This window comes from Cinclus cinclus, chromosome 3 (genome assembly GCF_963662255.1).
Source record: "Cinclus cinclus chromosome 3, bCinCin1.1, whole genome shotgun sequence".
Taxonomy (NCBI): domain Eukaryota; kingdom Metazoa; phylum Chordata; class Aves; order Passeriformes; family Cinclidae; genus Cinclus; species Cinclus cinclus.
Genome location: NC_085048.1, coordinates 82,195,053 through 82,221,829, shown reverse-complemented (window position 1 = coordinate 82,221,829; position 26,777 = coordinate 82,195,053). Strand labels below are relative to the sequence as shown.

The window sequence follows — 26,777 nt, the reverse complement described above, 5'->3', positions numbered from 1 at the left end:
TTGCAGGCTCCACTTGCAATCTGCCTGTTTATGTGCTTGCCTGCCCACATTGCTGGGGGTCTGGCGTGACTCAAGGGGAGGACACGGCTCAGCTGGAAGTGTCTTCCAGTTCTCAGTCTGGTGCTGCACGACATGTGTATGCACTTGTGGGGCTGCATCTCCTCCTTGCCTGGGTCTGATGCCATGGCACCAGAGTGATCAGCTCCCTTCAGTGGCCCTTGCTCCTGACCCTGTGCCATGGTTTAACCCCAGTCAACAATTAAGCACCACAAAGCCACTCACTGGCTCCCACCGTGTAGGGAGGTGGAGAGAACTGGAAGAACAAAGGGAAACTTATGGATTGAGTTAAAGGCAGTTTAATAGGGACAGTAAAATAGGGACAGTAAAAACCGTGCAGGCATGCAAAGCAAAACAAGGAGTTCATTCACTGCTTCCCATGGGCAGGCAGGTGCTCAGCCATCCCCAGGAAAGAAGGGCTCCATGACAGGTAATGGTGCCTTGGGAAGGTAAAACACAGCAACCCCAAATGCCCCCACTCCCTCCTCCTTCCCCCAGCTTGATATACTGAGCATGATGCTGTATGATGTGGAATGTCCCTTTGGTCAGTTGGAGTCAGCTGTCCTGGCTGTGTCCCTGTCCAACTTTCTGTGCACTCCCAGCCCTGTTGCTGGTGAGGAGCAGGAAGGACCTTGATGCTGTGCACTGATCAGCAATGAAGAAGACATCCTTGTGTTATCAACAACATTTCCATAACAAACCCAAACCAGATCATACTAGCTATTATGAAGATAATTAACTCCATCCCAACCAAAGCCAGAACGTTCTTCATCCCTTAAAGATACTGTTTGTTGTGCTCAGGTCCCATACTGTCCAATGCACCCCCGTTCCTTCCCTTTGGTATAATTCAGTTACCATTCCAATAGCTGATGGACCAGCCCTGTGAAAGGTCTGCAGAATGTCCAGAAATGTCTACAAAATGTCCACTGAGTTCATTCATTGGCTCCATCTGTTACGGTGGTCACTTGGGACAGGAAATGTGCTGTGCTGCATGGGCTTATTGGACACCAAAGCCAGCTCAGGTCATGGCACTGCTTCATTTGCACTGCTCATTGAAAGGCTTATGTTCCACTGGTTCAGGTGGTTCCTGATAAAGTCATTCCTTAACATGCAGCTAGAGTCATGTTACCTTTAAATCATTGTAACCCATTGTATTTCCATTAGAATTTCCATCAGAGCTTTTGGCTCCCTGTTTGGATGTTTTCCCGCTTCTTCACCAGACTTGTATCTGCATAAGAGGCACATGATTTAATTATGGAAGGGATTGTGGGCATGGTGAGAAGAAAAAGGTTGAGAAATGTGATCCAAAGAAACTTAAGGCAATTCTCATGCTACAGAATGAGACTTGCTCTTTATACCACATCTATTCTTGTCTTAGCTACAGAGCAGAGAACTGAGTTTTAACTATTCTGTCTTTCAACAAAATATCATCCCCCAGGTGAGCAGAATTGCTTTTCCCCAGGCAGGTCTGATGCTGCTCCCTGTTATTCTCTCTCTGAGAGTAACCTTAATTCTCCCCATACAAGTGAAGCAGGCTATTCTTTTTTTTTCCCCCTACTCTTCGCCAAAACTACCCACTCATTTTCCAACCTCATTTGGGCTTGGCAACCAGAAGCATTACGCAAGAAGGTATTAGAAGGAAAGCAGCATGTATGCCTTCAGCCAGATGAACCTGGAATTTCTTCTTGTCATGGTGCCCTGGCAAATCCATTTGCCAACCTGGCTGGTTTCGGTGGCCTCCTGAGGCGAGTCCTTCCCAGAGCACGCACACACCCCAGGACAATTAACAGCTTAGGATGGGGCTATGTCTGGGCTAAAAGTCCTCATTGCTTCCCACCCTTCTCAAACCCTGACATCAGCCATCCCCCAAAGCTACTGAAAATGTGCTTTCCCTGGGTGTCTAACTCATGCCTTTTATGAAGGAACTGGTGTCATGGTGCCTGTGCAGCAGCACTACTGCCATGACTGCAGAGGTGAGGGCACTCTGAGCCTTTAGCCATTAGCTGCCAGGTCGGTTATTTCACCCTTTCTTTTTACAGCTGCATGCATTAGAACATGGGATATAGCAGAAAGTCTACTGTTTGGGAGAAGATGGAAGCATCTCCCAGTGCTTTGGTAGCATCAGTGGGCAGTGAGTGGGAACATGCTGTCATGCTCTTTGTGTCAGTTTGACTGTCCAGCATTGCACTAGTCTTTTAGCTTGCCTGGTTACCTAGAGATTAAAAAAAAAAAAAATGCAAAAAATCCTCCAAGGGGTTTATGTTTGGTTCTAGGCTTTATTTTTTATGAGTACAGAAGGATTTTCATGTTTGGTGTGATATTGTATTTCATGTTCCTCTTTCTCCAGCCCTATTCAAGTGGTGTTTGGTACTGCAACAGATCATTAAACTGTGTCTGGGCTCTGGCCCCACATGGATGCATTTCTTTGGCAAGTGGGCTGATTTGGGTGAGACAGACCGTGAAACAGTCTACAAGTGTCTAATCATTTAAGGAAGAAGGGACCTTGGAAAGGGAGAAGTGATAAAGGTGAAAGGGCAAGGATCAGCCTCCAGTTTGAAGAACCTGGCTCAGGTGATTAATAGAGTTGATCACAGGTTGCATGTTCCATAGCCTGAAACCCATTGCTGAAGAAGTTGTATGGGAGAACTTGTGCTTTCCCTGATGAAGGATCCAGCCTACTGTAATGAGTATTATTAGGTTACTGGGAGGGCAATGCTAGTGTTTGCTGTGGGACATGGCAATCCCAGCAAGTTCTCATGGCTGGGCTGACCACATGTCTAGCTAAGGTAGGTAGCTCCTGCATCTCCAGCTGCCCTTTCTTCTTGTGTCCTTCCTCCCTGCCTCTGGGTGTTTCAGACAGTGCAGCCCTGCCTGGCAGGCAGCATAGCCTGCAGAGCTGTGGGGGTGTGAGACAGGGTTCAAGGAGACTGAGGGGCTCCACGTGTCTGGACAGTCTGGAAGTGAAAGACTTGCAGCCATGTGGACTGCTGGCTAGGCTTTGCTGGAAGCCTCCTGCGGGAATCAGGCATTTGCACTAAGATTGCTGGCTTCTGCCTCAAGGCAGTGCTTTACTGCTTAAATGCCACCACTGCCAAGGAGGTGACTGACACTGTTTTAATAAACACCAAGAAGACTTTCTGTCTCAGTCTCCTACTGCCTGCTCATCACTTCTCTCCTTTGTGTTATTCCTCAGGGGCTGGATTACTCCAGCAACAAATTAGGTTGCTTATGAGTGGAGTAACCCCCCCATGTCATAGCACCTCTTTTTCTAGGCCCTTGGGGTGTTCTGGGGTGTGAGCTATTGCAGTGAGCATTACCATAGGGATGAACCAGGCAGCTTTGCTAACCTGTGTTGGATACCAAACAGAAAACATACCCTGAGGGCCCTGTTATTTCCTATACCGTGATTCCCTTTGTGGAAGGCTGGTAAATGTGTGACTGGGCTGTTGGACTGGAAATTGCAAGGATGAGCACCAAAGTGGCTATTCCACACTGTTTGTTGCTGAAGACTGCTATATCTATGGGAGCAAATGAATATGGTGAGCTCCTGGACTGAACAGCTGGCTCCCTGAATATCCCCACCACAATCCCTAATCTCTCTGTGCCCAGTTCCTTTACTTGTGCAACTGTTGACCAGCCTGCCAGCCTGCCAAATGAGAAGCCTGTACAAGGCTGAGAGGAAAGGCAGTGGTCTGAATCCCTCTAGTCCAAGCACTTGCCCTCCAGAGAGGAGAGGTGATGTGTCTGTTTCCTTTTTCTCCCACTTCCCTTTCTCCAGGTGTAATGCAGGCTCCCACGAGGTGCCACAGCTGTTTGCCTTTGGAAAGGAGCAGTAGGTCAGGAGCAGGATATTCTCCCTGGAGGCTGCATCCACTTTAACTCAGTAGGTCACCATCACTATGGCCAAGAGCCAAAAAAATAATGTGGAATGACGCAGTTTGTGACCAGTGTGCTGCTAATCAGTGTCATTTCTGTGCAGTGGGAGCAAAATTACACAAGGTCTGCAGGGTCCCCTGGGGTGAAGTTACTGTGAATGGACACAGAATGCTGAACTGGATGCAGTCAACACTCCCTGAGTGCTCCTAAGGGAGGAGGAGAGCAGAGGCTTTGCTCTGTGAGGGAACAGGGACTGCAAGCCCAAGTCTTGCTCAAGCACTCTAAATTCATCTTTAGGACTCTAGGACAGCCTTTAGGTCTGGAACAGGTATTGCCATGGGATTGCACTGCTAAGTGACCCCTGCTGGGCTCCCAGGCTGTTGGTCAGTGTGGCTCCACTTTTAGCTCCCCACTGCTGCTGTGGGGATGCCTCGTCCTCTTCCGGCACGATGAGTCTTTCTTTGCTACAAAAAAGAGTAAATATTTCTGGAGAAAATGTGTAGATGCTTGTCCTCATGCCTCAGGTTTCTTTCTGCTCTCTCTATCAAGTTCCCTCAGCTGCCAGGCACCTGCTGGCTCCAGCAGCAGCCTCCTGCCTTTGACTCGTGCTCAGAAGCTCAGCAAGGGGAGTGCAAGGAGAGCACAAAGGGAGTTAAGCTGAGGATTCTTCCCAGTTCCCAGAGTACTTTGATCAAGGTGCCAGGATCAACTAGTGAAGTATATCTCTACGACCTTTTGTTGCCCCGTCAGGCACTTCACAGCCCTGAGTGTGACACCAGCTGAGCTGCCAAGCCTGGTCTCGGCAGGTGACAGCTGCTCCTGCTGCCTTGCTCATTCTTTCTGCTTGGTACTGGGATCTCCTTACACACGTCGGCACGTTTGCGTTGTGATGAGCAAAGCTTGCAGAGTAAAGTCAAACAGCTTGATGTGAAGCTTGGACCCAGATCTTAGATGGAAATTGTAGCTCTGTGTACACATAATGCCTTTTGCATTTTGCCCAGGAGCAATACCGTGGCTATAAAAATATCCCTTAGGTAGCAATTCTCATGCCATTAGTCCCTAACCTGCCTGGAAATATCCTGATCTGCAATGCTTCTGGCCCAAGGTAATTTAGCAGAAGCTTGTGATTGCATTGAGCTCCAAGCACATCCGAGCTCTGCTCAGTGAAGCAGCGTTTGTGGAATCTCAGACTTCATTATCTTGGGGTTTGCTGGATATTTGTCTGAAGTTATGTGGGGTGGAAATCTTGCAGGCCCAGACACGTGGGATCACAAAATCAATTTGTCTGTCTATTAAATAAGGGTAATTCCCATCAACTGCAGTGAAAGTTACCATTTTGCAGCAGAAGGTGGAATTGTATCCATGCATATTTGACACAGAAAACCCATCACTGGCTTCCACTGGGCCTTTTTCCAAGGTCAGTGCACTTTCTAAGTGTCTGGGATCCATGTGTCATTCAGTCTGCAGTGGACAGTGTCTCCCACCACCTTGCTTTATCATTAAGTGTGACAAGGTGGAGAGCAAAGGCTACTAATTTATTTTGTTCCTTTGTTTGTACATGGGTTTTAAGTGTTAAGTGTTTAAATTTCTGTCAGTTTCCATTCTGTGAAGGCTTGGAGTTTTTTGTTTTTTTGTTTTCTGGATTATATTAAGCATTAAAACTGTTAAAATTAATTCCTCCTGGCTGACCTCCCTATCCCCCCCAAGCTAGCTCCAATCCCACCTCTTCTGTCTCTTACATCAGAAAAGAACAGCAATGTTATCAAAGCTGTTATCAAAGCAATGTTATCAAGTGTGATTGCTGCTGAAGAGATGGTGTTGGTGTCCTACCTGTCCCCTTGTGATCCTTCTAGTAGAGGGTTAATCTTCAAGCCCACTTCAGCATGGCACTTGCACTGGCTGTAGCTTATAATACATCCACTTATTTCCATGGGCTTAAACACTGGTGCTGGATTGTCTGAGTGTGGACACCTTGCTGTAGTAAAGCTTGGGCATGACTTTCATTGCAGATCAATCAGCCTAAATGCTCAATCAGCCCAGCATTAGCTCTGTCCTTGCTATTTTAGAGTGGGACAAGGCTGACATTAGGGAGTGGATGAAATAGGCACTTAGCTAGGACAGAGAGGGCTGTGGCCTTTGTGCTCACTTCATGCCTGTCAAAGCTCTCAAAGTTAGGGCTGGCGGTGGCTGCTGTGGGAAAATCCCTCTCTTCAGGGCAACAGGAGAAGTGGGCTTTTCTCTCCAGGGTCTTGTGTACTCTCCAGCTTGTTCCTGCTATGTCTCCAACAGGAATAGCCAAGGCTTAGACCTTGTCAGAGCTGAATTTCTGGGTAGGCTGAAGCAGAAGGAGACCAACCTTGTCTTTACTTGCTCACGGATGCTTGTAAGGTTGGAGGTGGAAAAGGAGTAATCTGGCACTGCTGACAGCTTTTTCCAAGCACTGTTTTAGCTATGACCTGTCCCGTATGTGGACTTCATGTGAGCTGCAGGCAGCTGTGCAGTGTTTCCCACCCGTGTGGGAGTCTGGATGTTCTTTAAAACAGACCAGGTTTGGCTTGGCTGCCTCTCACAATTCGTAAAATACCAGGGAAGCTTCAAAGTAGCAATGTGGCTGAGTTAATGAGGGTTAAATCTTTCCTGCCTTGATAATGCACACTTCTCTTGTCTTACCTGACTGTACCTTAGGACTGCTAAGACCTGTACCTACATTGCTTTGGGGATTCAGGACTTGAGAGAGCTTTTAGCCACCAAGACCTTCAGCTGGGGCACAAATCCAGGGCGGTGCCACTGTCCTGTGTCATGGACCCAGCGCTATGGAGCTGATACCTGGCCATAGGAAATCTGCTGTTCCTCCATGGGTGTTTTCTGAAAGTCTTGAGGCAACAGATATGGAATATTCTGTAAAGTGTTTGGCTGCAGTTGGTTGTTAGGGTGTATTTTCTTTATTGAAGATTTACTGGAGGATTTTAAAAACAGTGAAGTTCAAGGACTGAGAATCTGCATATTCCAAAAGCTAAGGTCATCTATGCAATTGTGTCCTCTCTAGCATAGTGTCACAGTGTAATTGACAGCTATATGGGTATAAAGCCAGTGCATATTTTCCTCACCTCAAAGCTGCCTCTTGAAGAGCATTGTTAGTGTGAATAAAATCAAATGCATGCTTGTACCACTCTGGAAAGGAATGGAACACCAAGTTGCAATTTATTTGTGTTTGTGAAAGACCAGAATCACTTTTTTTTTTCTATTTCCCATGAGTCATGGCCAAATTCCAACTTAGGTTATTATATTCTGTTCCCTAATTCCCTCTGAAGCTTCAAATCAGTTTAGATTGCTTTTCCCTTTCTAGCCTGAGCAATTAGATAATGTTCCTGAGCCCTGTTAACCAGCTGTGTTCCACCTCAGAGGAAGCTGTGCTCTGTTTCTCGTGAAAGCAGCCCCTGTTCCCCAACCTGTGTACATATGAAGTCTTTTTGATGTGACAAATGATAGCAAAATGTGAGGCAGAGCGACCACTTCTCACAGCTGGGGTGTCTGGCATCTCCACTCTGCTAAAGCCAAGCTGCAGAAGGTGCTGAATTCACTCATGGTTCTGCAGCATGTACCAGCTGTCCAGGATGGTTTTGATCAGAGTATTAGACTCTGTTGCAGTGCTAATGGGAAAGGGGTGTGTGTGTGTGTGTTTGTGTGTGTGTGTTGTATTTCAGGGGTGGCAATGACATTTTGGGTAACAGGCTGCAGAGGAGACAAGAGATAAAGGCGGTACTGAAGGGGAGCACAGTGCTCATGACATGAGGAATTATGAGCTGCAATATGGGGAGGGGGAGGTGCTTCAGGGAGTTCTTCCTAATGGCTCCACACTGCATATATGCATCTAATTTTCCTTGTTGCACTTTCCAGCAGAGCAGCTGGTGATGCTAATCCTTTACCCTTATTGCTCATGTATAGCAAGGATTAGCAGGGCTTCCTGCAATGAAGCACAGCCCCTCCAGCTTCTCCCCTGTAAAACTGGAGATGGGGAAGGGATGTTTGGCTTGATCCTTTGCACAGGGCAGGGAGAGGAGGTATGTTACACTGTTCTGTAGCACCACGTGTTTTGTATGCCTTTTGAGTCTCAAGTGTTTCAGTGTAAGTGGCTTCTCAGGATTTAAAAGTGATTAATGAGTGAAGTCCCACAGGTGAACAGCGGTGTTTGTTTAGTTTCTCATGCTCCCAGCCCATCCCATGGACTCTTGAGTGGCTGTTGTCTTTCTTGCTGTGGTGCAGTTTGCTTCCCATCATCACTTGAAGCCCTCTAAAGAGAAAGGATGTGTCTTGTTTGCTGTGGGGGAGTATCAGACACTACCAGGGTTATTGATAATCACACCTATTACTCTAATACTTGATGTGAGCTCAGATCCCCTTGCTGTTTGCCTTCAAGTGATAAACAGAAAAAATGTCATGCCTCCTATAAGACAGGTGCTTTGGGTGCTGTTGTTCCAGCCTGTCTTAACCCTCTCTCTCTCGGGACAATTGGGACCGAATGCCAGAACAAGTTCCTGATGCAAACATGAAAGCAACTGTGGAGATGCCTCTCTGGGGACATTTTAAAGCTTGGTCGAGCTCATCACTGTAGGGAAGGCTTGCAAATGACCTGGCAGTACTGTGGGACTCTGTCTGAAATATGTGTGGTTCCTTGAACTCTATATCTAACTTCTCTGAGTTTTACTGTTGGCCTGTTTGCCCTTGGAAAGTGTTGGCATCTCTGTATGCACATGTTCTGGGGGAAACCAGTATTGCTTTTATCCCTTTGGCATTAACCAAAGAGAATTGGCATGAGAAGAAACCATGTGGGCAAATGAAGTAAATAAGAGTGAAGCCTGATGAACAGTAAAATAAAAAACACCAAACAAAAAAACAAAACAAAACAAAAAAACAAACAAAAAAACCAACCAAACAAAAAAAAAATCTGCAGTGCTTGGACATCCTGTTGATTTTGGAGTCTGCCAGGGAGCTACTCTTGCAAGCTGTGTGTGTAAAGGCAGGATAGCTCCTATCACTTTATATCGTATATAAATAGTACATGTACAGTATATAAATAGTACCTATACTGTCCTGAGTACAAGAATCTGTGATGTGAACTCAGTCATGTGAATTATCTGGAGGGGTGTTTGCATGTATGGAGACACTGGGAGAGAGGTGCTCTGGCTGCATCTGCTGTGCTGGGGAGAAAGTGCTCAAGCAGTAAAAGCAATTGCCAGCAATTTTCCTTCTCTGGTGGTAATTGTTCTTCAAGAGACTTTCCAAACACTTCTCCATCTTTGTGCACTTGGAAGTAGCTGTACTGCAGAACACTTCAGCAGCCACATTCCTCATGCTGAAGAAATTTGAAGCCGCTATGTATTTTTTGCAGAGCCACTGAGCTGCTGGCTCTTGATGCATGGGACTGGTAGCTGCTGGTGCTGCAGGGGACATGAATTCTGCACAGCCTCAGGAGTGAAATTTCTCTACACCTCGGAGCTAGTGAGTGGAGGCCAGAACTTTGTGTGTATGGGCGCGAGACCCTGTGGGTTTGCAGCTTTTTTTTTTCAGGTCTCTTACGTGTCTCTGAGCATATCTCACCTGCTTGTTGCCTACCCCGGGCAGCAGTTCCTGTGTAAAAGTTGTGGGGTCAGAGCTGTGCTGCTTAAGCTGTGTTTGGTATTTTCTATTTTTAGCTGTGTTTGGTATTGGTATTTTCATTGAAAGGGTTTCTGGGATGCTCAGGAGTTCTGGTTACCCAAAATCACCCTTAAATTGAATGCATGATTATCACCAGACACAAGAAAATACTTGGCAGTGTCTTGGAGATGGATGATATTGGGCTTAATTAATGGAGAGCAGTCTGTCCCCACATGCATCTGTCTCTGCTTCCTCATCCTTCCTATCAGTATCAGCTTAGGTTTGTTTTTAATTATTTTTTAAAATGTTGCGCAGAACAGTAAAACCCACATCAGATTACTGAGGATATTAATCCTTCACACTTCTCTAGCACATTACATTTTATCCAATAACAGAGGTTTGCTTTACCAGTGTTAATTAGAAAGCTTCATAACCCCCCTGTGAGGAAGGTAATAATCACAATAAGACTTAGCATTTATATGATTTTTGCATCTTCAAAAAGTTGTATAAGCACTAAGCCTTAAAGTAGCCTGTACGACGTGGTAGTGCAATTATTCAAATAACACGTGGTGACACAAAGATGCACCAAAAAGGGAAGAACCTGATTGCCCAAGGTCACACATCAAGGTGATTACTAAGTCCTCGTTACAGATTATTTTTAGTTTTGGGATTTCTTTCTCACTCTCTGTCTTCCTTCATGCCATGGCTGAGCAGGGATGTATGAGACTGGTAAACGATGAAGATTACAATCTGAAGACCATTAGGTCCATGGAAGTGAGCAAAAGTACAAGATGTCATGTCTCCTGGATGGAGTTGGGGTAGTTTGAGATGAATAGGGTCCTGAAATACTCACATCAGTGCTCAGTGGTGACTGCTGGTTTGGAATATTGCTGCTGCAAATGAAATCCTTTGAAGTGTATGGAGCAGCTCCCCAGCTACCTCAAATGACTTTCTGCCTCCTTTGTGCCAGGCATCGACACAGGAAACACATAGCTGATAACAGCCTATTGTTCCCCACATGTTCTGGGATATGATCAAACAGGGAGAGAAGTCTGGAGGTGAGGTGGTTGTAAGATATGAGAGAGTGGCTCATTTTTGGGTGCTCAGCAGCATGCACATTTGTTGGCCTGTGGAAGGAGCAGAAGTCCTGATTGTACTAGGAGCAAGACGTGACTTGTTTTTTTCTGCACCAGCCAGTTTCCCAAGTTTGCCCAGGCTAACTTCTGTCCCCCCAGATGAGGATTAGCAAAAGTGGTTTGCAAGACTCAAAATGGTTCTTGGTCATTTCCCCAAAATTTATACCAAGCAAACATTCATCACGCTGGGTTGTGAAATGCCCCAAGACAGGTGTGCTTCCCATCTCAGTGAAACAGACTGGTGGTGCCTTGGTGGTTGGTGACATGTCTTGTGGAACAAACTCTGCGAAACAGCTTCACAGTCCCTGCCGCCTATCAGTCTGGTGGACTACTGGAGAGGTATGCTCCTCTGGGGCGTAACCAGATCCAGTCTTTACCCTCAGGGAAAAGCTGGAGTAGACTGAAACTGAAGTTGTGCGTCCTTCCCTCTGCAGACATTTGGTCTTTTAAATTGGAAACCCACTCCCTAGGTTTTTGTTCATTTGTCCCAGAGTGTTCTGCAGCAGGCTGGGTTGGTTGAGGTCTTTGAAGAAAGGAGGCTGGTTTCCAGACTTTGGTCTCTGTGTGGGTTTGCTTTTCTCCTGTCCCCTTCAGAGACCAAGGGACCATTTCATTCTCCAAGGGATGGACTGCTCTGTTTCATTCCACATTCAGCTGAAGGACAAAGAATGTTTTAAATAAAGTGGAATTTCTTACTAATATTGAGAAAACCTCAAATGGAGTTGAGCATAAGTGATTTCAAAATATACTGGGGTCTTAGCCTGCCCTTGGCCTTGCCTAAGTAGGCCAAAGTTTTTCCCTTGCAAAAGAAAGCTTAAGAACAAAAGTCTTTAAAGAGCTTTCCTCTTCAGAGATGCTTTGGCTTTGAGGCTGGTGCCTGTCAGCATTTTAGTCTCTCATAGCTTTATTTCCTTCATGTCAAAGATCATCTTACTTCCTTTGCGAAGCTGTCAGCCAGACCCTGGCTGCTTTGATACAGCTGCATTAGTCCCCGAGTCCCCTGTTGAACAAGCTGCTCAACAATGTTTGCACAAATGCATGATCTTGGGTAGAGCATTAATCCCTGTTCTTACCCCCTGTGCAGTCAGCCAGCTGAGAAATTATTTTAAACACTATCCCATGTGGATTAGTGCTTTCCCAATTTCCTCTGCAAGTCTCTGGTGTTTCAGATGATCTTTTGACTCTGCACAGATGCAGACTAATAAATTCATAACCTTGTTTTGTGGAACTTTTGCTCCTAAGTTCATTGCTGTTGGTCTCTCACTGGGGAACAGCCAAGCCATCATCAGCCTGCCTCACTTCTCCTTCCCTGTGTTTCAGTTGTAATCAGATTTTTCTTTCTTCTTTTTCTTTTTTTTTGTGAAACTCTTTGCTAATCCATTTTCATTTTTTCCTTTTCCCCCCCTTTTCTTCCCCCAGTCTGATTGTCTGAGCTGCTCCAGCTGTTTGTCAGAATGAACTCCATCAATATAGCCAGGATATGGCATTGCCAGAGTTACCCTTATTTTGCAGGGTTTGGGGGATGCTCTTGAGGCCAGCATGTGGCCCTTGTGGTTGAGGAGAGCTCTTTATAGTAATGAGAGAGGTCTTAGTAATGACCCAAAGTTCATGCCATTTGCAGGAACAGCCTTCCAGTAGCCGTTAGTTAATCACACTAGTTCTAGTTAATTAATCATATGTATAGTCAGGGTGTGGCCCCATTTTACTGGGAGCAGCTGCAAGTGAAAAGGCGACAACTGTTATGATCCCACTTCTCACACAAAAATAATGTTATGACACAAAATTATGTTAAGGTCTGATTATTAAAAGATACCTATGCCCAAATTAAGGTGCAAACAAGATCATATGCCAAATAGTCAATAGTATGGATTTTATTTAACAGTAAATGTGACATGTAGAGAGAGAGAAAAGGGCATGAGGGAGGAGAGGGTGTTAGAAAGAGACAGACACACTGTAGTCACTATCACATGGCTTCCTGTTGGTCTTTTTGGTGGTGGGAGTCCCCAGGTGTTCTTCTGGAGGTACCACTTCTATACAGTCCAGGAGATGTATGTGCAATTCCCACAACTTGGGATGTTATGTATGTAAGCAGCTGCTTCCTTTTCTCACAGTTTGCCATGATGGCAATTTTTGGCCAAATAGGCTGCTCAGATCTACCTCACCAGGTCTGGCATCTTCCTGTTGCCATCTGCACTTTCCCCCAGGTATGCATGGTGGAATTTTGTCCACTGTGCCAATTCCAAACCTTTCATATCCATGCAAGCCTGAAATTCACCCTCCTGTTTCCCGTCTTTGCCAGTTATGGTGGCTTATCCTAAGGAAACTTCCTTCTTTGGGTGTGCTGTGAGACAAGTTAATTGCATTCTTTAAGTCCTGACAGCTACAGGAGGCCAGAAGTCGTAGCTCAGAACTGAAGAGGCTGCAAGTGAACTTGTATTTTATTGCTTCTGAAAACGCCTGGAGATGCCACTTGTCCACTGGGTATTTACTCCCTTATCACTTCCTAAGCCTCCTGAGCAACAATAAACACAAAATTGGAGTAAGGAGCGCCTGCCCAGGAGAGGCAGTGGGCTAGATGTGCTGCACAGCTGGAGAGGAGTAGATGGATATTCTATTAAAGGGGAACAATGCAAACTGTTGTTACGGTGTCAAGAGTATTTCAGTGCATGAGCTGCAGGTGGTGGATGTGGAGTGACAGAAAATGCTCCCTGTGCAGAGCCTTACAGAGGCAAGGAGGGGTTCCCCATGTTCTGCCAAAGCAATGGGCAGGCAGTAACCAGAGTCCAACAGGGCTGTAGGTTGTTCTTCTAGATTTTCTGTGCAAGGGGAGATGAAGTAGCAGTTCCCGCACCCAAATTTCACCGCCTTAAAGTCAGTCATAGAAGTATAATGGGCCGAGTGTCAGCTATGCACCGCTGCCCTCTCTTGTGTATGTGGGAGTGATGCTGGTTGTGAACAAGACTGTGTGTGTTGCACACCCCTATCACTTCTGGACAGAAGGACAGGTGCTCTGCCCTCTCCCATCATCCTGAAGTCCTTGTGTGCCTTTGCACATGAGGATACCCTTTGACATGGTGTCCTGCCTGGCAGCTACAGGACAGTAACTCAGTGTTTTGTGGAAATGCCCCTAGAAGATCTGGTAGCAAGGATGAACTCAACTTTGCACTTAAACTGGGAATTTGATATTTTTGTTACGTGGGGAAAATGCATCTTACTCTCTACAGATTTATAATGTGTCTCCCTCGAAGAATGAACTTGCACAGAATTTGCAAGTCAATATATTAATTGACTTGAATTAAGATTAATTTTTTTAAAGTATCTTCAGAAAGGAATTTAGTGTTTGTCAGTCTGTTTCTTTGTCTGGAATTAATAACACAGGTTCTTCAAACATGGCATGCAATTAAAATTCATTGAAATCTTATGTCTAGGCTAAATTTGAAGAAAATAAGTTGTAATTAAACTAAGTTATTAACAGTTTCTATATCTAATTATTATGACTATGTGGTTCTCCTCTGGGTTAGGTGGGAAATCATTATCCCAAATTCAAACCAATTGAGGACTTCAAATGAGCACTAATTCAGAGAGCAGGTATGCACATTTAAAACACCCCAAATAATACTAAGTCTTTTCAGTTATGGTGATTCACACCAGCAACATTATGACTAAGATGTATTACTGCCATCGGCTCCAGCTGAGATGGAACTGAGGTTTAAAGATACCATGTATTTTACCTCTTATTCTGAACCCTTAGCATAATGAGCAGAAGAGAAATGAGTGCTCCCTTACCCTGCTATACATGGGATTTTTTTTCCCAGTGTAATATTCAATTAATTTTCTGAATAAGCTATTCTTGCCCCAGGGAATAATTGCAAGATTTCTGTGCTGTTTGTAACTCTTCAAATAGCTGTGTGCACTGCTACCTTTTAGCTCCATTTTCACCTGGATGCAGGTCTTGCAATGATGTATCAGAAGGCTTCTGCATCCCCATCTCCAACATGTTACATGGGTTCTGACGCATCTTACAGGGAAGGATTTTCATTCCACTCTCAGCCCCTCCTTCCACTCCTCTCTGTCTTCATTAGGAGAAGAGAAGGCAGAGAAAACAAAGAGTTGACAGAGATTAATATGCTCTATGAATCAAAGCTTCTGGAAATGGTTCTATGGGTCAGTTACCTTCCTGGTGAGAGTAGGAGACTTGTACAAAATTTCCATTGAACTATTCTTTTCCATCCCTAGAAAAATGCCAAGGAACTTGAACAAGAGTATTTTAAATGGCGTCTATCTAGCACTCCTTTGTTGCCTATTTTGTTACAGCTAATTAAAAGAGAAAAGCCTTTTAAGATTTAAGCACCGTTAACTCCGCTGAATTATTAAATGTCAATTTGCATTATGTGCATAAAAGGATCAATAAACAAAGAGAATAAAGCAATGGGGGTGGCTGGGGCTAGAGAGATGTCAGCTCCTCTTATCGGAACCAGAGGGAATTTCTCGCTAGTCTGCCAGTTTGTGGTTGTTAATTGTTGGTACTCAAGAGGGAAAGTACCAGGGACTTTCTAGGACTCTGCTCACCGAAGGCATTGCAGGGACCTAAAAGATGCTGTCAAGATAAAACATGACTTGGCTTGATTTCCAGGGGTGTCACTCAGCCTCTGTTGCCTCAGTTCTATTGACAATTTGCTGGCATTTGCTTTTGATGCTCTCTCTCTTCCTTTTGGGTGGAGCTTGGCCTTTGCATTGTAGACTGGAATTGGGTATGGATTGATCCCTGGCTGTGCTTTAGGCTTCCCATCCAACAGTGGCAGAGCCAGAGCACAACAGCAGCCCTTCTCTGCTTAACAGCACCCTCGGGGATAAAAGCCTCAGTGTTTTGTGAGGGCCTGCATTGGAACTCATTAAAGCACAAGGGCTTCTTTCCACTGAGGGACTGTGTCACAAGCAGCGTCCATGTATCATCAGCAGCACCTGTCTCCAACCCTTGATCTTGCTGGGAGCGGATGGGTACCCTCCAGAGGGGTGCCAAGTCTCTGCAGTCCCCATGGGTCTTGGCATCTCTGCCAGGTTTGCCAGTGAGTGGTTGTGCTGGGGTTGGTGCCCTGGTTGCCTGTTCTGTCCCACCAAGTGGCTTGGAGCTGAGAGCAGACCTTGTGCTTTGATCCTCTGAGAGGTGACTTTGCCTCAGGAGATGTGGGGTATAATGTGGGATGGGCGCTGCTGTTCCTACAGCTTTGGACAGAGACAAGTCCCTGATGCCCATCATTTTTTCAATAGTGATGTTGGGCTTTAGATAGTTGAATTAAGGGTAGCATTTGTACTTCCATCTGTTTCTATGTTTTGTTCTAAACAGGCTTTGAGTGAAATTTTATTTCAGTGGCTTTTTCTTGTGGCTCTTACCACTCTCTCCTGCTCTCATTGCCCTGTACCCCCTCCTGCCCTCTGTTTCACAGTTGAAATAGCCTTTTGCTTTCCGTGAAAGATGGGGATAGCAGTAGGTAAACATGGCTATTTGTTGAATCTTTCCTGTCCTGCGTGAAGAGAATGTTTGCACTGCCATCATGGCATGATTGCTCTCACATCCCCAGCTCTCTCTGAGCCGTCTGGATGGGGCCCTGGAAGCAGTGCAGCTGTGACAGGTGAGGATTTAGCATTGATTCGGTGCCTGAGTATTTACCCAGCTTTGCAGAGGGTCTTTGTGGTCTGCACAGAGCTCTGTGCCTCTGCAGAAACTCTCCTGGCAGTGGTTGAGCTACTTTGGACATGTACATAGGGATGTGTTCAGGAGAGTTGGGGCACGAAGTAGTCAGTGCCTTGCCTTGCTGCTCCATGTCTGCACACCCACCCTCTGGGGCTAGCAGCCCTGAGCGTACATCATCCCCTTTGGCTCCCCATGTAGAGAGAAGCCCTCTTCTTTGACAGCTCCTCTCTGTCAGTCCTTCTCCTGCCCACCAGCCTCCAGTTTCCACCTCAGCACTGAAGTATTTGCACCTCAGGGTTTAGTATTTTGAACAGCATCATCTGGTGTTTCATGGAAATGTTCCTATTCTTATGCAATTTCTGATAGCGTACTTAGACTGCATACTGGTTTGTTTTTTGTTCCATTTTTTATTGTTTTTAGTATACCTGGAGCTTGAATTAATTTCTCTTCCTGTGTTTCCAGAGTGCATTTTACCATGTGGGTGTGACTCTTGTAGAGTTTTCTCCAGCAAGGTCTGGGACATTCCCCCTGTGTCCCACTGGCTAGGGAATCCAGTTTGAAACCACTACCTCTGCTTTGCCTTATTTTTCATGATTCAGGAACTACAGCTGTCATCTGATATTTTTTTTATGGTTTTGATATGAAAAGGAGCCTGTAGTTATTCATTGATTGGAGTTCATGCCCCTTCGCTGCTAATCTAGTCAACTGATGATTAGCAAATTGACTTTTTTTCCCCATTTTGAAGGACTGAAGTGTCTGTGTTGTGCTCTCCTTTTATCTCCTATGTCAAATGATCCAGCCATGAAACAACAGATGAGTTTCAAAGTACTCTGGTTTAAAGATCTGTGCACATGGACCTCTTTGTTGAAGAGTCACTGTTGTACCAAAGGGGTTCACAGTATAAAAAGGGAGAAAAAGCAGAAGAAGTAGCACCAGTGGTGCTTTGGAAATGAGCTGATCTTGAATTCAGGGGAGAGAAGGTAAAGCCCTTGGAATCACTCAAACAAAGCCCATTTGCCTGCACAAGTTATTAGCAGCAGATGGTGGGGACATCATCTGTTGGACTTTGCTACCAGTGCTGGCAAGCTGCCGCATGTCTGTGAAAGGCATTTTTCCTGTCTGAGTGGGGATACGCAGCTTCAGTGGCTCTTGTGTGCTGTGACAGAGAGGCAAAAGAGAGGGAGCAAAAGTGTGAGTTGAATCTCCATCTGAGCCAGCCTTGGCTCTCTGGTGAGCTGACCCCTGGGGCATGGGCACAGTGTAAGCTGAAACCAAAGGCCAGAGGGTCTGCAGTCTTTCTGGATGCCTGTAGCTGTTCATTGCCCTTCAGAGGGTGGTGGGTGCATGGAACAGCTGGAGACTGGTTCAGGAGACAGGAGACCTGGTGGGAGTTTACATAGAGACAAATGATCAAACCTACCAAGGAGTCTGGTGCTCACCTGCAGCACAGGGATCAGATAAACAAGTGTCTGTGCTGCCCATGTCTAGTTGAGCTCCTCTCTTTGTTACCCTTTTTTCTCTGACTGGACTGTTTCATTTTTAGATATTTTGCCAGCTGACAAACAAGTCATTCTCTTTGTGGTCTATATGATTTAGACTAGAGGATTTCTTCCCCAGGCTTCTTGCCTGATTTGTGTTTTCCCCTAAAATGCTCAGGAGATTTAAGTGGCAACTAGAGAAGAAATGTGCAGTATTTTGAGCAATCAGCTTGGCAGCATCTCCTCACCCAAATGTGTCTCTGTGGCTCATTGGGTTTAGCACAAGATTTAGAGATACAGGTCAGGCTCTGTAGCTGGCACAGCAGGAGGTTAGTTGGGAGAGATTATAAAGCCTCTTTTAGGGCCATTATAAGACAGGCATGCTTCTTTCATTTCCCAACCAAAGCTGGAATCTTCCAGGACAGTGTTGCTGAGGTGCAGGCTCTGACTGCCGCTGTATCTGGAGCCCCTAAAGATTTGAAGATAAGCTATTTCATATGGCTGGCATTGAGTGGTCTATAGGAATTCCACTCAGGCATAAGAGTCAGGCAGGAATGTAGAGTTTATGCCACCATAATGCTCTGTGTGTGTAACATCTGTCACTTGATTCTTATCAAACAAAGTTGCTGATCAATTTTGCTCTTCTACTGAGCACTCTTGCATTTAGGTGGACCTATGTAAGAATATTTTTGTGAACATCTAGGAAAGCTAGTGAGCTGCTGCAGGCAGTGGAGTTGGGGATCGAGGTGATCAGTGATGATCTGGTAACTGATACTTTAATAAAGCATTTAATCCTGCTTTGGTTTAAAGTTGAACAATGGTCTCAGGAGCAGGTGTTGCAGTTGCTGGGGGGTGTACCTGCTATTCATGACGTCTTTCATGATTTTGTTGCTGGCATTTTTCTAAAATAAACAAAATTATAGAGATGCTTCAAGGAAGTGACATTGATTAAGCAAAAAGTTATTTTAAGACTGTGGAAATCATCTGGCTGAGCTTTACAAAAAGAAACTCGGTTTCTGGAGATGAAATCAGACAGAGATGTAAAGACATAGTCTTGGTCTCTTCCAAGTGAAGAAAAATCCCATGCTATTTCAAGTAACCGAGTTTCGTGCTCTGTGATTACTTTCCACACTTCTGTAATTTCTCAGTGCACTTATCATAGAATTTTTTTCTTCTTGCTCAAGAGTAGCTGTGTTGTGTGGGGCCAGACATAGTTCTTTGCGTATCTTGGATGTGGTTGTTTTGTTTTTGTTTTTTTTTTGTGGGAGAATTGATGTTTGTGTTTTAATCATGATCAGTGTACAAACACCAAAGGAGTCAGAGACATTTTGCCACTGAAACATGATGTGTTTCCTGATAAGTTTTTTTTTGGTTGGTTGGTTGGTTTTTGGGGTTTTTTTTTGAGCATATGTGGTTTGGCCTGTAATGAAAACACTGGGGCATGAGAGCAAAAGAGCCTCAGTGGAGATCTGCCTTATTTGGGGTTGCACCCCTTAGTGTCAGTAGGCTGATATCTTTTGCTTTAGGAGAGTACTGTGGTAGCACAGATCAGCCCGAGACAGCACACGACATTGGAAGAGCCAACAGAAGGAGCTTGGGTGAGACAGAAGTCCAAGGAATGGGAGGAGACACAGGACTATGGATGCTTTTGATCATCAGCTGTCCCTGGACTTTCTGCATTGCCTCTCTCTGTGCTGGGGGACCAGCCTGGCCTTGGGTAGAAAGCTGGAGTTTAATCAGACTGAACTCTTCCAAGCACCTCCCATGGGGAAAGTTCCCTGCAGGGACTGGGCTCCCTTTGCCATTTCACTGGGCAAAGAGGCTGTGAAGGACTGAGGTGAGGAGAAGGAGAGTCCTGGGCAAGCAGACAGGGAATGTGTTTGGAAATGGTGGTGACACTTGGTTTGGAAAATGGGCTTCCCCGGGCAGGCTGCACAATGACATCCAACGCCTGAGCTCGATTACAGCCACCCACTGCCACCTCCTCTCTCTCTGCTCTTGTGCTGGTCTTAACTGCTGACTGATGGGGATGGCTTGTTTTTCTTCAGCCATTAATACAATATTGATCCACAGTCCTGCTGACAGTGTTAATGGACACTGATTGTGTATTATTATTTCCATAATTGTCCTCAAGCTGGAGTGAATTCTCCTTTTCAAATGGCCCATCGATATGGGGCCCTGCATTGTGGGCTGGATCTGGCCTGGTTAATTTGTTTTGTCTAAAGTTTCAGCAAAGCCTGTGGTCTTCACCCCTAGTGGAGCAATCAATGAGACCAGCTGAGCAGTGCTGGAGCACACATCAAGGCAGTTTCCATCCCCTCCCAGAGCAGGGTGTTCTATTTGGCCATCAGGATGCTGCCCCTGCAGACCCTTCCTGTTGTACTAGACCTTCCTTGCTGCTGCAAAGTGTTGCTAGCATGTCTCTTCCCTTTACATGTGTGCTGGCTTTCCTTTGTGCTCTGCTGAGGGGACATGACCCCTTCCACGTAGTTCACCATGTTTGAGTGCCCCTGCTCTCCAAGCAGATCTGTGCAGTGCATGAGCAGATGGGATAAAATGCTACCAGCAGCAACTTTGAGGCTTGAGCTGCCCCTTGGGTGCTCTGCCGTGCGTGGTCTGGAACTAACAGTGCTGCAGGGCAGTTCCTGGAGAGGCAGTTCCTGACAGTGAGATTCCACATGTGGATTTTCTTAGTGAAATGCTTATTCAACCCCACTGTGGTCCATGAATGCCATGAATGTGTTTTCCCATTTCTAGGAACTCCCTTCAAGATGCATCTGTTACATGCCCCTTGCTCAGGACGGGAAAGGTGAGGAAAGGATACAGATAGGTTCTTAAGAGGTTTAAGCTGCAGATTAGCAGCTGATGCCCTCCTCCTTTGAGTGTAGCCAAGCAGTGTGAGTCCAGGGAGCCTGTGAACAGGAGTGGGAAGGACCTTGGATTCTTTGCCTAGGGTATGTGCAAGAGTCTGAATTATGTCTGCACCAGATGCGTGGAAGATCATCGCTTGCCTTGCAAAGCAGGGTGGTAGATTCAGGTTGAGGAAAAGGAAAACTCCAGGTGCAGCTTCCCTCTCTCCCCACCCTGGAGGAGGATGGTAGCAGAGGTGGGTGAATTCCGTACCCCTGTGTGTTCAGCTGCAAGTATTGGCCCGGCAGCTTTGGAGATAAACATTCTTCATCGTTGGGGCAGTCAGCAGGACGTGCAGATGGCAGGGGTGGTGGTGGGACAGAGTCAAACAACGATGCTGCTGTTAGAGGGCTGAGAAGGCAGAAGAGAAGTGTGGTAGGTGCTGCACTGCAAAACGGAGCAGCTGCCCCTCTGCTGACAGTGACTGAGGGAGTGTCAGTGCAGTATGTGTCACTCACCATCCTCTCTGTGAAGGAGATCTCATCGTTGTCATTATACTCATGAGATCTGAGGATCAAAAAGATGAATGGTTAGACCTGTGAACAAATACAGATGACTCAGTCCTCTACAAAAGACCATTTCTCTCTCCTTTTCTACATTTTTGTGGTATTAGCAGCCTCTAAGCACCAAGAGTCTCATAAACTTTCCAGGTTATGGTAATAATAACATTGCACAGTACACTGCACTGGGAATAAAATTATTTTATCCACTTCAATTTCCTTTTGTTTTAATGTGTAAATATATCAAGTGAAAGCATATTAGGAAATCTTGATGCAGAGGCCAAATGCATTACAGGCTAGCCATTTTCTGAGCAAGGACCTAATGCTGCATGTTCATAGTCTGATTATTTTCCCCGTCTAAAGCATCTGACACTCAATATATGGCTGGCCTAGTTTCTCAGCAGGACTTTGTATTGAGAGCCATCCTTAAGCTGATCTCTTACCTGAAAGTGGAATTAAAGTAATGATGCCTCTGTCCCTCAAAATTCCTGTGAACAATCTGTCCCTTCTTCCTCCACAGAGGCCATCAGAGGTCTTCCTTGGACTTCTGCTTTGGGGCTGGCTGGCCTGAGGTGAGGGATTCTGCCCCAGAAGGACCCAACAGGGGAGATTGTCTCTGTTCAAGACTTTTTTTGTGTGGAGCACTGCTGAGAATTGCTGTGGTTACTCCTTCATCTCCAGCCCTTCTTTGCCTTCCTAAGGCCCTTCTGTGGAACTCTGACAGGCATGGTCCTGCCATTCAGTTGTGCTGGCAGTGTACAAGCTGTCTGCATGCTGAGATCCTCCAGGAGACATGGGGTGATGTCAAACAATAATGTATTCCTTCTGTTCAAGCACATTAAAAGTGCAATTAATCCTTGCAGTCTCTCTGCCCATCTGTATTACAGCATGAGGAGACTTTCTCAGCCTTTGTGTGTTGTGGCAGGCTGCGCTTGAAACAAAGACCTTCCTGAGTCTCATCTTGTGACTTAAAGCAGTCCCCAAAGAACTGGGTTTGTTCATTGCTCAGCCTCACACTTACTAATGTCAAGTTATAACCAAACCAGAGGCAGTATCTCACACTCCTGTGCCATCTACCTGGATGCTTTTCTTTCCAAGACAACCCCAAGCTTTCTGAGTTCCTCTTTGAGAGATCTGGGTTCACATGGGGTTTAAGACATGAAAAAATGGTGGTTGCTCTGCTGAAGACCTGGTACTGTTATTGCCAGAGAAATGTTACAGCTTAAGCAGTGGAGGTTCCCTTAAAGTGATGTCCTTTTCTGAAGATTTAGCTGAAATGGGTGTTAGTGATGGTGGCACAAGGAAGTTCAGACACATGCAAACAAAGCCAGATTTGTGAACCCTTGCTTGTAAGCTTCATTACAGCTCAGTGCATCCAGAGAGAATTTGGGAAAGAGGACAAAATTATGACCCAGGTCTTATCCCCAGGGCTGTCGTTTTGTTCACGGTACCTTATAAGGATTAGTTTAAATAATGCTTCTCTCAAACTCAGGGTTATGCCAGCAAATTACACCAAGGTATTTTGGCACCAGAATAGTTGTACAAAAGCCTTCTAATCCTATACTACTCTACCTAATGATTTTGCTGTGGAAGTTCCCCATGTGGAAGTGCCTCTGGACAACTGGTACAAAAGGGTTACACAACACAGGTGAAATAATGGAAGTGGGATAGACAAAGAGAAGAATGAAAGCTGCAATGCTTACTTTGTATACCATATGGGGTATGGCAGAGCAACTTAAGAGCACCATTTAACTGGGAGATAGAGCTGCAAATAAATATTCTGATTCTCCATGGGGTGTCTGGAAATTAGTTTTTGCAGCAAGGTCATGTTTGCAAAGGGAGAATAGAGCCACCAGCTGGCAAATGAAGCCCAGAGACTGTGAAGAGAGGTTACCAAAGCCTTGCTGCTTCAGGGTGCCAGGACCCTGGTGAAATGTAGGCAGCACAATTTGGGGGTTGGGGGAATGTGGCATAGGATGGGAAGGGATGGAGTCTGTCTTTTAATCAGCAGAGATTGATCAACATCACAGCCTGTGTCTCAGCCCTGTAAGCAGTACACTGCAGTACAGTGGAACAAAAGGTGTTATGGCAGATCTGCAGAAAACTGATCTGAGGGCTGAAACAGCACAAGAAGCTGTCATTTGGATCAAGGTGTATTGGCAAAGGTTATGGAGGCTTCTGAATTCCTCCCCTGCAACTGTTGTCTTGACAAGCATTCATGATGTCTTTTCCTGATAAATCACTGTTTTAATTAATGTATTTACATATCTGCATATATGTCCACACATACATGTATGTGTATACTAACACACAGATGTGTGTAAGCACAATATACAGATTTGTGCTTTCTCCTGGGCTCAACAAGACTCTCTGCCATCCAGGCAGGGGAAGGTCATTCGTCTGCTCAGTTCTATCAGTGAAGCCTTAACAGTCAGTTTTGACATTCCATGGTGCCTGAGCAATGGCAGGCATCCTGGGAGGCCTGCAGAAGGGGAAGATGGTAGAGGATGAGGGATTTGTCCATGTTGGGAGAGTAATAATGATTTTAACAAAGAGCCACCATGCTGGAAAGACGGAAGAGATGGAAAATGAGAGATTAGCTTGCTGTATGTGCAGTGCTGCTGCCTAGATGTTGGGTGGCCATGGCAGGCTGTAAAGTCCCAGCAGCAAGGGTAGTTTTCCCAGCAGCCTGGTGTCCACTCTCATGTCCCTGCTTCTTGGTCAGTGTATTGTGGTGACACCAGAGGCTGGTGACACCAAAGGCTGATCTCAAAGGCAGATATTCTTCACTGCCTGAGCCCAGCCTGTCCTGCTGTCTGTACTGCTGGTGGATTAAACCAGCAAAAACCTGAGTGCTTCTCTTGCCCAGGTGATTTGGTCTAGAGTATTTTGGTCATGCCAAGGGAATGATTTTTTTTTTTTTAAGGCAGTCTTTGAAGCTCAGCTAACCTTCAAGAAGAAGTGGGTGCTTGGTTCAGCTTTAACAGATTGTGCAAAATTTATTCTTGTTTAGGAAGGCATTCTGAGGCTCATTGTTTTAAACCCTTTGATCACCTCCTCTGTGGTTTGTTTATTTTTGTTGTATTCCACTAATGGGAGCTAGAGCTGTGACTCCAGAGTCACCTGAAAGCATTCTAGCAAGCTGTGTAAGTATCACAGGGGACTGTCAGTGAGACACCAACTCCTAGACGTGTTTGTGGGTTTCTCTGTATCTTGAAGTGCAACTGGAGTTTCCCCCTCAAACAAGTGCAGGTGTGTGGCTGGGCTGCATGGTCCCCTTCAATGCATCTCAGCCATTTCTCTGATCACACAAACGCTTTGGAGTAGGGAGCCGAAGGCTATTTGCACAGAATTTCAGAGCTGAGACTTTTTTCTTTATAAAATCCAGTTCTAGTAGAGCTTCCTGCTTCTCGTCAGGGATGTTGTGGAGCTATAGGTGCTTTTTGGGGTTGTGGCACTTTATAACTTTATTTTGGGGACTTTCTGTCTATGTACTTTTCCACTGCACTGGTCTTCACCCATTTTCCTGGCTGGACTGGCAGCAGTTGATCTTCATTAACAGCCTTAGATGGAGAAATCTCTACAGATTATGGGGCCCTCTGGTCCTGCAGAGGCTGTTTCCTCTGGCTCAGGGCTGAGACAGGCTGCTATTTAATATGGAAAAGACTTGTTTTTCCTGCAGTGTATGCTATGTCTGTTCTAGGGATATGTGCTAATAGCTGTACAGAGCTTCAGGGCCCTTTCTGACTCTGCTCAGTAGTTATCCCAGCCCCCTGCAAGGTAAATCATAGTAATCAGGCTTATTTTAGACAGGCATGGAGCAGTTGTGATTTGACCAGGTCCCTGCTACAGCTGCTTGCACATACTCCTTTCTGGGAGAGACGATAGCAGGAAATTTTTAGTCCTCAATCCATGCAGGAGGGTCCACCCCAAAAAAACTCCATATTCCACTTTTCAGTGTCTAGAGCTGCTCATCCCAACAGAACCAAAGGTTTTAAAATAGTAGTTGATATCAGTCACTCAGAAAATGGGGGAAATTTCTTAATAATATATCTCCTAAGACCTCTGTGACTCATTCTCAGAACTGCCTGGCTCTTCCCCTCAGTGGCTTAAGAGGTGGGAGATGCCACCCTAGGCAATGGACATAAGGAGATGGGGTACTGCTCATTTCCATCTTTACCTCTTCTTTCCTTTCTACAGCTCCTGCTCAGGCCCAAATCATCCATGCCGGGCAAGCATGCGTGGTGAAGGAAGACAACATCAGCGAACGCGTTTACACAATTCGGGAGGGGGACACGCTGGTCCTGCAGTGTCTGGTCACAGGACACCCCCGGCCACAGGTAACCCTTCAGTCTCACCCATGGCACTTGTTTGTAGTCTCTACAAAGAGGAGAACTGGGGTGTCCAGCTTTCTCCTGCACACTGGACTCGGGTTGGGATGCCCCATTTTGCAAGTACTTAGCTTGTTAAGCTATGAAGCATTTAAGCACGCTTTCATACAAAACACTCTGCAAACCTTTGCAGAAGATTACAAAGACCTTCTACTTGTCTTCAGTATGTGAAGTCCCTCCAGAAAATGAAAGTCCAAACTGAAATATCAAATCTTCAACCCTCTCATTACAAAATAGGAACATCCTAGAAGATGCTTCCCATATGTGCTTGCCTTAGGAGTCGGTCCTTCATGGTCCATCTGTTTCTCAGCTTCTCTGGATGCACAAACAAGGGAATGATGCTTCGAGGAGTTTAGGAAGTTGTTGGTAGTACACTTCATTGAGCCCCACACAGAGCCTACTGTTCACTGCTTTGTGGCCACCAAGCAGAGGCAGAGTCAGACTTGCAGCACTGGACACATCTATGCTGTGGTCAGAGACACAGTGGGGAGGTACAAAACTGAGCTTGACTAATGGTTGCAGCCCTTACTTGGGGTGCCCAGAGGTTTGCACAGCTTCAGGCCCATGCAGTCACCTCAGCACTCAGATACTTGGGCTGGGAAGTTCAGTGTTAGTGTGGATGTGTCCATAGAGGTACTCGGCTAGAGCCTGGGTCTTCCAGCTCTGGGACAGAGCATGGTTGGAGTGGCAGCTGGTGCACACTGCGAGGCTGGATGTGCCAGAATACACTCAGGGGAGCCACATGTGATACGTGCTTGGCCCCGTTCCTCAGTCCTACCAAAGATATTTGTGGCAAGAAGCCATGCATCTTCTTATGCCAGCCAATGCCTCTGGGAGCTTGCTTGTGAGGAGCTACTTGGCAATGAGGTGATGACAAAGGCAAGGATTTGAAATGGTTTTTCCATCAAAAGGATATTCTGGAAACAGTAAAAAGAAATTTACCTGAACCAAGTCAGCAAAAACAACCAGCCTAGGCTTGTGATAGTGATGGGCAAATGATACCTGTGTGCAGCAGAAATGGGGATTTTGGTAGCAGTGGCCCTGCCTGAAGCTGTTGAATGTGTGGAAAGGTCCTGGCAGGTTGTAGGAATTTGAGCCTG

At 45.8% G+C, this 26,777-nt stretch overlaps 1 protein-coding gene across 1 annotated transcript in view; it reads left to right on the top strand.

Moving 5' to 3' along the window:
• MDGA1 (MAM domain containing glycosylphosphatidylinositol anchor 1) overlaps window positions 1-26,777 on the top strand; it is a 137,909-nt gene that overhangs the window by 22,078 nt on the left and 89,054 nt on the right. The window contains exon 2 of the mRNA XM_062490317.1: window positions 25,487-25,626. Within this exon, the coding sequence (XP_062346301.1) occupies window positions 25,487-25,626 (140 nt within the window). The remainder of the gene's footprint in view (window positions 1-25,486; window positions 25,627-26,777) is intronic.